General features: G+C 32.3%; 1 protein-coding gene across 66 annotated transcripts in view; it reads right to left on the bottom strand.

Moving 5' to 3' along the window:
* rims2b (regulating synaptic membrane exocytosis 2b) overlaps positions 1 to 14,175 on the bottom strand; it is a 254,049-nt gene that overhangs the window by 49,483 nt on the left and 190,391 nt on the right. For 16 of the 66 annotated variants that reach the window (XM_087294683.1, XM_087294651.1, XM_087294695.1 and 13 more), the window contains 8 exons: positions 12,515 to 12,624; positions 9,580 to 9,612; positions 7,199 to 7,270; positions 6,664 to 6,732; positions 6,255 to 6,323; positions 5,573 to 5,641; positions 2,718 to 2,999; positions 881 to 928 (listed from right to left, as the gene is read on the bottom strand). In XM_087294683.1, coding sequence (XP_087150809.1) covers positions 881 to 928; positions 2,718 to 2,999; positions 5,573 to 5,641; positions 6,255 to 6,323; positions 6,664 to 6,732; positions 7,199 to 7,270; positions 9,580 to 9,612; positions 12,515 to 12,624 — 752 coding nt within the window. The remainder of the gene's footprint in view (positions 1 to 880; positions 929 to 2,717; positions 3,000 to 5,572; positions 5,642 to 6,254; positions 6,324 to 6,663; positions 6,733 to 7,198; positions 7,271 to 9,579; positions 9,613 to 12,514; positions 12,625 to 14,175) is intronic. The other 50 variants (XM_087294700.1, XM_087294701.1, XM_087294662.1 and 47 more) reach the window with 17 other exon arrangements.

Below are 14,175 nucleotides of genomic sequence, written 5' to 3'. Positions count from 1 at the left end.
AATTTCAAGTAGTTATATCTCAGCCAAAGATTTTCTTATCCTAACAAAGTATACATCAATGGAAATCTTATTTAATCCAGATGATGTATAAATATAAATAAAAAATAGATAAAAATAAAATAAATAAATAACAACAAAAATATATGACTGCTTTTGTGGTCCAGGATCATAATTATTTCATTAAGAATCCCCTTTACATATGACACAATAATAATAATAATAATAATAATAATAATATGTCTCCAAATAAAAATAAGGCATCATTAAAACAACTTGAATATTTTTCAAGCCTTAATCTAAAAGTAGTCCCATTGAGCCATCTGCAGGTGAATAAAGGTACTCTGTATGCACATGGCTTGAAAAATACTATAACCAATTTTTTCAATAACAAAAAATAACTATATATATCATCCAGAATTAAATAAAACACCTTTGCATAACGCAAAACCAAAACATCTAAACATTTTGAATGGAACACTGCACTGTGAAAAATCCTGCTTGCCTTGATTTTTAAAGCTGAATGAAATGCATCTTATGAGTCCATTGACCTCACATTATGTTAAACTGACTTAAAACAGCTTATATAATTTATAAAATTACGTTTGAACATGATTAACTTAGTTTAATAAAGTAAAATGAAGTAAAAACTTATGCTGTCATGACTAATTGATCATATGGTTTTTTACAGTGACAATGATATCACAATCACAGTCAAATAATAAAACCCCCAAATAACTGATGAGCCATTTAACAATCCAAAAACCTAAAATATATTAAATCTACTAGCACTAGGTCTGTCCAACACAAACACGCTGTCAAACTTCCCCAAGAGCTTCACACTGTCACACACTAAGTGTTTCACAGTCACACACACACTTGCCTTTCCTCCCATTGACAGGCGGGGGAGCTACAGGCCTTTCCTGGGATTCTTGTGTCAGAAATGGCACATAAACAGAAGGCAAGTTAAAAAATCATTTTTTTAGTCACACACCCATACACACACCAACACATACTTATGTTCATTAGAAGCTACCGACCCTAATGAATAAAGAAAAAAAAAAAAAAAAGATTTAGACAAAAAAATACTTTTTGAGTATTGCTCATCCTACACAATATAAAGATATAGAATATAATATAGAAATGATATAGAAATAAAGGTACGCAAGCTGTCACTGGGGTGGTACCTTTCCAAAAGCCACACATTTGTACTTAAAGGGTCCTTATAGGTTCCTCAAAAGTATATATTAGTACCTACAAATTTTAAGAGGAACACTTTTTTATTTTTTAAGTACTAATATGTAACCTTGAGGTATTAATATGGACCTTTAAGCAAGAAATTTGTACCTTTTAAAAAGGTACCACCCACCCAAGTGACGGCTCACGTACCTTTATTTCTGAGAGTGTATATACAGGACATATGAAGAGTTTAGATGCAAAAACCTCTAAATGTCGTCTGAATTTTACCTCTAAAATGAACATTTCTAAAAGGCTCCTGTGTGTGTGTTAAGTAATATCACTTTTATGGCAAAGAAGATGTCCTTTTTCTGATCTTTATAGTGAAATATCTCAACAAATCAAAGGAGGCTGAGAAAATGTTTATTTTCGTAAATTTCAGACGGCACTTAAAAGGTTTTAGCATCTGAACTCTTTATATTTTATACATAGTACATACTATTTATACTGCACACTAATTAAAGTGGTTTTAAAGTCATGAAACAGAACTCATAATAGTCATCTAATGTAATAAAGTAGGCAAAAATAATGTGCAGGCTATTAAAATTAGTATATTTGCAGTTTATTTAAACATACAGTTTTGATGTTATGTTAATGTACACTTTGTAATTGTCCTTGAGAATTGCAAATCTTTGTATGTGCTCTGCGTTTTAATTGTTTGTGATAATTGGGGGACATGGGGACAAACTTATTGAGGATTATGCAATAGAACTTATGCTAAACAAATACAAGGGAGAGATGTTGAAATGCTAATAGGTAACAATAAATGCTAACATTTTGACATAAGCTGTAGTCAACTTTGTCATATGCAGCAGGGATTTTGGAGGTTTTATAAAGGTAAATTTAATAAATAAACAAATAATTTAAAGGCACCAGAATATGTCAGTATGTTCTCGAATTGTAAACTTTAAAGGAGCAGACAAAATTGGAACAATTCAAATTAGAAAAAAAACACCTTTGTACTGATATTCATTCCATTTAAACTTAAAATAAATAAATACTCATGAATGTGACCTATGAAAATATAAATATGTCAGTTCACGCTGCAAAAAAAGTTTAAACTCAGTATTTTTAGGTTTTGGCAATTTTATATATTTGTGTGATTATATGATTTTTAAACAATGATTAAATGATTTTGCACTGATTTTATGGCCTTAAATTATAGAAGAGCAGAACTGAAGAAGCTCCTTTATGTTTGCTTTTTTAAAACAAGCCCATACTGTAGTTGTGGAACTCCATCAAGGCTATTTTATTCAAATAAATATTTAATAAAGGTGATGCCAATGCATGTTTGACTATCTGACCAATAATAATGTTATGTGATGGATAATGTCAACAGGAAATGTCTTCAGTAATGTCTATGCCTAGAAATGTTACCGAATTAAAATGTATATGAGCTTGCTGTAATCACAGGCTTCAAGACCTTATTTTACAATCCATAGAAACCCTGTGCTGTAAGCATTGCTCATCTTGCATTCACACACCTGATAATGAAGCCTGGTGGACGAGCGATGAAGCTGATGATTGGGCAGCAGGGGCTGGGGGAGGAGCCTGGGGAGGGAGGGCAGAAGCTGGGGGAGGAGCGGTCGGTGTAGGGGCAGGAGTTGCAGATGGAGGGGCATGCATTTGAGGAGGCTGGGCATGGGTTGGTGGAGAGGCTAATGAAGAAGTTGGATTAGGATGTGCAGGAGGGGGAGGAGCTTGTGCAGGAGGAGTTGCAGGTGCAGTAGGTGGGCCCGGGACTGGAGGCATCATTCCCACATGAGCTTTGAGGATGACAGTGAAGACAAGATGATTGGGAGAGACAGGGATGTGGACAAAGATACATGGGGAAGCATGAGAAAATAAACACAATATGAGCAGACATTTATGAAATCTAGTGATGCACTGAATTTAATAGGACTGTTAAATTGTGAGTTGCATTTACAGGCAATTGGTTATTTCAAGAGATATCATTTACCGAAATGATAATATGTGATAATAACAGACTAATCATAATCCATGCAGAATATTTAACAACTTGTTTTATTTATTTATTTAAATAAATGTATAATAATAATAATAATAATAATAATAATAATAATAATAATAACAACAACAACAACAACAAGAAGACTTTTATTATATCCAATATTTGTAATTCTTTTAATGATTTTAATATAGCTTAGGCTTCTTTATCTAGAGCTATAAAATTGTGATGAGCCTTCAAAAGTGGATACATAATTTGTAAAGTTGTATGTCTTTCTATTTTATTCATATGTGAATACAAATATGTATTCATTATCTCCAAAATAGAGGAAGAAAGGAACCCAGCCATTTGCGGCATTGACGGAGCTGTGAAGCGAGCGCTCTTTCGCCTGGTCTCTCACACACAAATACATGTATCTTAAAGAGCACATTTCATGCAAAAACACACATTTTAAATGTGACAAAAACTCTCGACAACTTAAATTTACCTGGCTGCTGTGTCTTTAATGTGGTGTAAAGATTACTAAGCGTTATTAAAATAAAAAAGAGAACGCAAAAAAAGAAAAGTAACTTATTCAATTAAAAGTACTTTATTATTTTATGAAACACCTTTAAATTTAAAAAGTGAAACATAAAGGCGATCTTAGGCAAAAAAAAAGACCCCTAGCCTTAGGTGTTTTATGCAATATCTTAAACTGACCAGTAGCTATGTTTTTCTTCCCCTTATATTTATTTATTACAAAGATGGATCTTGAAACCTTAGTTGGCTAATAATGGTTTTTGAAATGCATCCCTGGGTGAGTAGTTTGATTTGGAGTGAGTCCCTGGGTGAGTAGTTGGCTCGCACTGGCCCAACAAAGGAAAATCAGTTGTTCCTTGCAATAGCATCTGCATGCAGCCTTTATGATGCAAGCTGAGATAGCATCAATCAGCGATGCAATGTCAGACACAATGCACTTATTTGAATTGAGTGACATTTACGGTGACAAGTAGGGTTAGGGGTGGGGTTAGGTGCATTAAATAGCAATGAATGCAGCTCAGATTGCACTGCACCAGGTCTGCATCCAGACCACTCTTGTTCCTTGGGCCATCTGGTGGATATTGTGTAAAGCACAAAAATGTTGTTGTTTTTTTATTAAAAGGCGGCCTTTGCTGCTGCAGCACAGCGCATGACTGAGTGTGACAAAGTGGCCATATCTGTATGGTCACCAAAGCTGCATTTATTAAAAAAGCAGTAACAGTTGTTACATTGGGATTTTTATTTTAATACATTTTAAAATATAATTTATTCATGAAATATCAAACCAGAATTTTCAGCAGCAATATGTTTTTTTATCACTGTAATATGCAAATTTGTTGCTCAACAAACATTTCAATGTTAAAAACATTTCTGCTGCCTAATATCTTTGAGTAAATATCAGACTTTATTCAAGATTCACGGCGTAAAATAAAAAAAATAAATTAATAAAAACATCAGAATTTTTTTTTTTTTTATGTAACAAAACTGGAGCCTGGATGTAAAATATTTTTTATGCTATTCATTAATTTATAGTGGGGTAATACAGTGGCTCAGTTTTTAGCACTGTGGCCTCACAGCAAGAAGGTCGCTGATTTGAGTCCCTGCTGGGTTACTTGGCATTTCTGTGTGGAGTTTGCATGTTGTCCTTATGTTTGCATGGGTTTACTCTGGGTGCTCCGGTTTCCCCAACAGTCCAAAGTGACATGTAGTCAAAAATGACATGTAGTCATTTAAATAAACTAAATTGGCTGTAGTGTATGTGTGTTACTGCAAGAGTGAATGGGTGTTTCCCAGTACTGGGTTGCAGCTGGAAGGGCATCTGCTGTGTAAAACATATGCTGGATAAGTTGGGGATTCATTCCACTGTGGCGACCCCTGATGAGTAAAGGGACTAAGCCGAAGCAAAATGATTTAATTAATTTATAATACTCAGACTTAAGTACTGTATACTATAACTAACTAGTTATAGTATATATAACATTAAATCAAATGCAGGAAAAATAGTATTGAGATAGATATATTTGAAACTTTTTTTAAACTCACAATTGTTGGTTTTGGCTATAAATATCAGTGCATCACTAATAATTTGCATCATGAAACATGCAAAATATCTACTTTGTGCCAATGTAATGTATTTTAGTACACTGCCATTTACTAACCACCACACTCTACACTACTACTAAACAAACTAACTATAACTAAAACTGTCCAGCCACTATGCAAATATTTGTAACTATATTATTTTATTGAGTTTTTATTTATTTATTTTTAGTATTATTTACTGTAACTACATTAAATTCTAAACTACGTTTAAGTGACTGTGCTTGCTACTAAATGTAGTAACAGCATTACCAGCCACTGCTTGTGTGATTTGTGGTTGTGGAGGGGGCGGGGCTTGATGTTGTGAAGCCCCTCCCACTGCTTCAACATTCACAACGAAATCAGAGCAGAAAGAAAGAAAAATTCACATTTTCAGACATGAGGATGAACAATGAAAATGCTACAATATAGAAAACAACAACAACAACATTCATCTTTGCCAGTAATTACCTTACCCCATATAAAAAAAAAAAAAAATCACCATTATGATGTACTATTTTTCTTAAGGGAGTTGCACGTCTTTTAAAATCATAACCATTGTTTTTCTATGAAGGTATGCATAGCGTTGCCACCTTTATGCATTTTTTGTGCTGCTTAACATTGTAAAGAAAACAATGTAAAGATGGGGTTTGGCATGTACGATGTGAGACTCACTTCAAAATAGAATGTTTATAAGTACAATTAGCAAACATTAATTCAACATTTTATCTTAAAATATAGAACTTACAATTCTGACTTTCTAAAAACATCTAGAAATACATAATAATGAATACTATATTGATAAATAGATGATTATGAGATGTTATTATATAACTATGAACAATATTTATTCAAGTGTTTATTTTTAATTACAGTTAATCGCTGGTGAGTGTTAATTTAATTCTAACTACATTCAAGTGACTGTGCTTTCTACTGAATGTTTTAACAGCATTACCAGCTACTGCCTGTATGACTTGTGGTGGTGGAGGGGGCTGGGCTTGATGTTGTACAGCCCCTCCCATTGCTTCAACATTCAGACCGAAAGAGGAAAGACAGACAAAATTACATCAACAAACATGGGGAAATGGGAAACTAGAAAGAAAAAAGCTTCAACATTCTACTATGCCATACTTTTTTTTTTTTTTTTTTTGCTATTTGCTATATATATGTGCTATTTCAATATGTTAAGTTACAATTCAATGTTAATGTTTTCTTTTCTTTTCTTTTCAATATAGCAATCACAGCAAGTTAATAAGCACGCTTCTCACACTTTATTTTAGTGCCTGGCGAGTGTTCATTTAATTGTAACTACATTTAAGTGACTGTGCTTGCTACTGAATGTAGTAACAGCATAACAGCATTACCAGCCACTGCTTGTGGGACTTGTAGTGGTGGAGGGGGCGGGGCTTGATGTAGTGAAGCCCCTCCCACTGCTTCAACATTCACACAGAAATAAAAGTAAGAAAGAAGGACAGGAAAACACAATCAGACATGAAAATGAAAACAGCAAAAATGTAAAAATAAAAAGACATACTAACATTATTCTATGCCATTTGTGAAAAATCTAAGCTTCTGAATGAACTAACTATAGATATTTACAGCACAAATGCAAATACAATTTGGTTATTTCAGTTATTCACAATAAATGAGCTATGAAGTTATAAAGATCATTAAAGCAAACTATACTAAATCAATCAATAAACTTAATGGAAGAGATCAGATGCAAGTGTCAATAATAATATCAAAATCATATTTGCATTTGGCTGATATACACCAAAAACAAACTACCCTGATCCAGTTACTATGACCATTTATGTGAAGCTGCTTTGACACAATCTACATTGTAAAAGTGCTATACAAATAAAGCTGAATTGAACTGAATGTGTCCCTTAAATTTACCAGCAACAGTCTGTGGATGCTGTGAAAGAACAGGGGGAGGAGCAGGAGGCTGAGGTCCCGCCCCTGTTCCTGCTTCATTGGATGAAGAGTACCGCCAATCAAAAGAGAAAATGACCAAAATGTCAACAAACCAAGAACTAATGACTAATAATAAAAATAATAAAAAACAATATGGATTTGTGACTGAGAAGATTAATGCACTAAAACAACACTGACTTTTTGCTATAAACATGCAAGGATATTACATAAATGGCCCTTAACAGACCTTTAAGGAAGAATGTAGGTGTTTTTTAATCAAAGCCCATTTTTGCCACAGAATGTAAAAATTAAAAAGATAATTGCTGCTTTCATAGTGCAGTTATGATTTCTAACACACATTTTTGAGTTAACAATTCACCTTTAATGTGTCATTTTTGTCCTCAAAACAGCTTACAAATAGATTATAATCTCACATCTTTTTAAGATTTCTACTTAAAAATATATATAAAAAATAATATTAAATACAATACATATTAATTTATACACTATTATTATTATTATTATTATTATTATTATTATTATTATATTATTGCATTAATAATATACTTTATAAGATTTTATTATAAATTAATATGAATATTTATTAACATTTAATCACATTTGCTTCCCGGCGATTGTTAAAATGAAGTCCTGTGAGAGAACTAACATTGTGCAACATAAGAAACTTTTTAGATTCAGGCCCAATCCCAATTCTACCCCTTAGCCCTTCCCCTTGCCCTAATTCTCTTTAGCTTGAAGGTATAGGGCTAAGAGAAAGGGATAGATAGCCTTTCGAACAGAGATTTTTCAGGACCACACTTGAAACCAAGGGGTAAGAAAATTTCCCAAAATACACCAGCAACAACGTGCAGCCCATAGCTGAACCCGGAAGCAAGGAAATCCACAAATTAGCATTTTTTGTCATTATCACAAATGTTTACAACAAACAAACATGTTTTAATATATTCATAACCATGTTCGTGTTTCAATGCCAAGTAAAAAAAAAAAAAAAAAAAAAAAAAAAAAAAAAACGCAAAAATAAAAACCGCTAAATTTCGTGATCTACAACTAATAACTTTTGGATTGCAGATTGCAGTCCCACAACATTCTGACACTCGATGACACAAGAATACCCTTTCAAAAAAGTCTAGTGGCAGGGAATGACCGTTTTACAGTGTCTGCTATAATGTTGATGTTGTTTTTGGTGTGTTTACATGAATATGGCCACTGTGTAAATGCACAGTACAGTTACGATCTTATTGCCACATTAGATCATTATGTAACATAATATATTCCTTAAGTGATTTGCTGAAGATAAATATAAAAAAAAATAACACATCTGGAATAACTACAGCAGTCGTGATTGCCTAATCTCATATCAAGCAAGAGATCACAATGACATATGATGACATGTGCAGGTGCTGTAGTGCTGTTCCATTTGTTAGGGGTAAATTTTGAAGCCCTTCCCCTTCACACTAAGTATTAAGGACCAAGAGGAAGGGAAAGGAGTAGGGGTACAAAAATAGAATTGGGATTGGGCCATAGCTGAATTACCATTTTTAGTTATTTAGTTTGGTATCATTTCATTTTGATGGTCCCTTCATCACATTTTATTAAGTTGCATCAAAACTACTACATGCCAATTGATTCCAATTAGAGACCCTAAGGTTAGGGTTGGGTCAGTGTATTTGACATGTACTTACAAAGTTTCTTGCTGTATATTCACTTGAATGTCTGTTGAGCGGTGACATTAAACAGACATAATGCTAATACTCTAATGAGAATAAGTTGAAATGTGGTTGCAATGTTACATATACTCATTAAAAAATAAAAAATAAATAAAAAATTCAAGGCCGTCTGCCTCTTTTGACAGGCTGATCTCAGGGGAAAATGTCACTATTTTATGTTTTGTCGGTTTAGTGGCTAATTTGAGTTCAGTCATATGAAAATGTAAGATTTTAAAAAGGAGACGTGGCACCCAACCCAGCCTCTAAACCCAACCATCATTGGGGGATTAAGCAAATCGCACTAAATTGTACTAATTAGATCATACGAATTCGTATGAATTAGCCACTAAATCAAAATATTGTGAATTGCAATGAGATTGTGTTGAATTTGGACATTAATCCAGACATGGACAAAGTACATAGGCTACACAGCACAAAATGATACATATACAGCACTGCTAACTGCGCTACAAACTGGCTTGATTAATTCCATTAAACGAATGGTAGAAACTAGACCAATGACAGGTAAAGCTTACAGACCAGAGAATGCAAATTTAGTCAAACAGAGTAGATGATAAAGCTGTAATAAAGAAGACTGAGACAAGGCTAAACACACAGAAGCTAAAGCTTACAGACCTTCGTAAGGCTCAGTAATGCCCTCGCCATCTTCTGGGAAAAAGGGTGAGGGGAAAAAAACAATCCATTTGTGTGTTATGTAAAGAAGAATAATGTTGCTTCATCTAAATTGTAGTAGGCACCCAGCTAGCAGAAACATATTCTTAGAATGTTCTGGCAAGATTCTCTCGAAGTTTAAATGTGAAATCAAAATGTTTGTTTCGCTAGCTCACATTGTTATTCTTTAGGTGAACAATTAATCTTTGCAATTTAATCCACTGAAGAAAAGGAGTTTAATCAAAGTCTGACCATTTGCTTCCATGTATGGAGTGGTGTTCCTCCTATGTAGATGGCAGTTTTAAAGCTTCAACTACAATACTCTTTAACCAAGTCCCTCTTACTGTTAGTTTGCTACAAGGAGAAGATGTGCAAAAGAAAGCTCTGTCCCCTTTCTCAATATACGGTTTTAGTTGGAAATAAATCAACATACTTAATAAAAGTCTCAGCAAATTCCTGTTCATGCAGACTTTAAACAATCTTTTTTAAGGTTTGTTCAAACCCATCAGGTATTTAATAATGTTTGTTAAAGGTTTATATGAGAATTGTATACATTGTCTACATGGGAAGAGATTTGTAGTGATGAAGTGCAGATAAAGCACCATTGCAAATAATTTGTCCTACGTGTCAGTGTGTTTTAAATATCATGAAGCATCAGTTTACAATTTAGTCATGCCGCACCACATCCAGTGTAAACAAAATCACTGTTTATAATTGTTTATAATCTTTAGTCAAGTAACTCAGTTTAGAGAAGGTGTTACGCTTACATCATACAACACCAAATCAGAAAAAGTTTGGACAGTATGGAAAAACAAAAATAAAATAGAAATAAAGAAAGAAAGAAGTGATTTCTAAATTGATTTTGATATGTATTTCATTGCAGACAATACAGCAGCACATTATTTAAGGTGTTCCTCATGATTATTATTATTTTTTATTAATAATTGTTAATCAAAATATACACATATTCCAATTTTGGTTCATTCAACACATTTCAAAATAATTTGGGACATGAGCAATTTAGTAATCAGGTAAACTGGTTAAATAATGATGTGATTTAAAACTGGTAATGTCAACAGGTGATTGTTTAGTCTTAGGAACCAGCCAAAGATAAGAGTGAGGATCGCCCAGTTTGCCAACAAATACATAAAAAAAAATTATTGAAATAAAAAACAATGTTTAAAAACAATGTTCCTCAAAAAAGATTGGATATTTTACCTTTTGCAGTGCATTACATATTTAAATAAAAGCTTATTTTTAATTTGCCTTTTCCTTACTGTCCCAAATTTTTCTCATTTTGAGTTGTACATCATTTTAATGTAGCCATAGGTTTAACATTTATAAAACCTTTTTACACTACTTGAACTGTATGTAGTGTATGTACATTGTTTAGAAAAACATTTAAAAGTAATTTTCCATCTTTATTGAATGATACAATGAAAGGTTTCCTTAACCCTTTAAATTTACTTATAAAACGTCTCAGGTTAAATTGTGTTCCTGACACCACTCAGCAACTTTTTAGCTAGGAAGGATAAGCTATTAACAAGAAAAGGTAAACCAGGCATTTACAATGCCTGATAGAGAGATAATGCTTGCATAACCAAGATACTCTTTAATATTTTAACAATATATATATATTTTTAAATGTGTCATATTTCAACAATATGTACTGTATATGTTTGTCTATGAAGTTTCAGCTCAAAACATCACCTAAATCCTTTCTTATAGCATGCTAAATTCGCCCCTTTTGGCTGTGAGCAAAAACATGCTGTTTTCTGGGTTTAGCAGCTTTAAATGCAAATGAGCAAAATAAAACACATTTCCAATAATGCGATAATGTGATTCTAAAAACTGACCTTCCCTATCTGCGTAGGCTTTGGATTGTCATTATGCAAATATTTTATTGTTTTCACATATTGATTAATTGAGGTATTTTGGAAAGTTCTGGATCAGTCAAAAAAAGTACTTCAAGCTTTTGTTCTTTCTGCCTTAATTTCTTTAGTTGAATCAAATGACCTTCTCTTTTCCAATAATCTCAACTGGCTAAAATATTTCATTCAACTCTGTATAAGTTCCAAAAATATTTAAATCTTAATAAAATAAGTTAAAATAACATTACTTGTTGTCATTACTTTTTTTGTCATATAAATGTTTGCAGTGTACACAAACAGCTACATAAAACACTATTAACACTATTATCCTATTTAATAATAACCCATTTAATTACAATTTATATATATATATATATATATATATATATATATATATATATATATATATATATATATATATATATATATATATATATATATATATATATATATATATATATATATATATATATATATATATATATATATATATATATATATAGTGTTAACATTCTTAGAACATGCTTAGAAAGCATAACATTCTTAGAACATATTTTTGTTAGCTGGGCAACAATTACACAGTATTCTGTATATAACCTCTGTGGTCAAGATGGATACATATACAGACCCATTCAAACCAATGATCATAACTATAAAGTTAACAATAAAGATAAAGTTCTAAAAATCACTTTAAACATAAAAATAGAATCCACACCATAACAATAATGTAACTGCACAAAGAAATCATAAAATTCCCATAATTACTTTTTATGCATTTAAAACTTGTAACTTAATGTTGCAGTGTGTGCTAATAATAAACAGAACCTTATTGTCCTTTGCCATGAATGAGAATTAAGTTATTGTTCTTGGTGTGTTATCATCAGTAATAGATTGTAATGTTTACTGAGCTTACTTGATTCTTACCAAATTCAGGTTATCATTATCCTCCACATAATGCTAATAAATATGTGTGGGCATCCGCTTCCCTTAAAGCTGTGCTTTAAAAAAGGCCTGGTTAATTTACTCACTTCTATCCATAGAGCCCTTTGGTGGGACCTGCGGTAGCTGTCGACCTCTTCGACTGGACATTGGCGTGCTGGTGGGACTTGTTTGGACTGATCCAGTGCGTGGGTTTGCCCTGCGGGATAGATGGTGCATCAGTAATGAACATACAATAATAGCATTACCTCTGAAGGAGGGTTTGTGGAGTCATAAACCTGCCCACACTACAGCAGAACACGCTGTTGAGAGAATACTAAAAAACAAAGAAACAAATAAAACTACTAGCTATGGTTATATTTCAGTAGCATGAAATAATAACACACAATCCACTTTGAATACTATAAAAAGAGACACATACTGTATACTAATAAACAAACTTAGTCAATATTTGGCACAGATTTCTCAGAGGTTAGTAAAAAAAAGTAAAATGAAGTACAAACATTTGTGAATTACAACTATTACAAATACATGTCTTGTATATACAGTAAATCAAAATGAACTTGTAAAACCTTTTTAGAACCTGATTAAGAAAATAAGCGAGTTTCATTAAAACTTACAATTGTCAAATTTACCCCAATATCATAAGAATTGGCTAAAGTAATTACATTTTTTTTTCAGCTTAATCCCTTTATTATTCTGGGGTTGCTAGAGCGGAATGAACTGCCAACTTTTCCAGCATATATTTTACACAGCGGATGCCCTTTTAGCCGCAACCCATCTCTGGGAAACATCCATACACACTCATACACTATGGACAATTAAGCCTACCAAATTCACCTGTACCGCATGTTTTTGGACTGTGGGGGAAACCGGAGCACCCGGAGGGAACCCACGCGAACGCAAGGAGAACAAGCAAACTCCACACAGAAACGCCAACTGGCCCAGCCGAGGCTCGAACCAGCAACCTTCTTGCTGTGAGGCGACAGCACGACCTACTGCGCCACTGCATCGTCTACATTTTTATATACTTTTTAGATTTTTAGAATCAACAAATAAACAATTTTCAATTAGGTATATTTTATCTACCTCAATTATTAAAACTCTCACTAAAACTTGAACCTGAACATCACCTTAATGTAAACATATAATGTTACATATAATAACATATAATATATATTATAAATATATACAAATAAATAAATAAATAAATAAGATATATATTTGTATTAAATTTAGCCTTACTAGTTTTTGCTTTATGGCATTTAATTTATTCTGATTCTATTCGTAAAAAAATAAAACATTGATTTAATGTTTTTTTTTTTTAGTGCATAGTTCTACATCCCTACATTACGGTAATTAAAAATGTTTAGTCAAAATGTATTTTACTTTAACTTTTACTTTATTTTGTAATTTAAACTGTTTCAATGCTAAATATGTTTGTTGTTGTTTTTAATATATAATAGAAGTGATATATTATATAGATACATATAGTATCGTAATAAAAATTATGAAAAAAAACAAAACAAAACAAAAGTCATGTTGACACATGCAGGGTCAAAGGTGTAGAAAAGAGTTTCCTAAGCATCAAAATGGAGCAATAATGTTCACTATAATTTAATTTATACATTTTTATACATTTTTAATTGATATTATTCTGTAAGTAGGTAGTAATATGTACAGTTTCATTATTTAAATACATATTTGTTATGCTGAATGATAATGAAATACTGAAATACTGAAACAAATT

The sequence above is a fragment of the Danio rerio genome, chromosome 19 (genome assembly GCF_052040795.2).
Source record: "Danio rerio strain M-AB ecotype USA chromosome 19, GRCz13ab, whole genome shotgun sequence".
NCBI lineage: Eukaryota > Metazoa > Chordata > Actinopteri > Cypriniformes > Danionidae > Danio > Danio rerio.
Note: the sequence above shows the minus strand (reverse complement) of the source record. Positions and strands in the feature narration are given on the sequence as shown.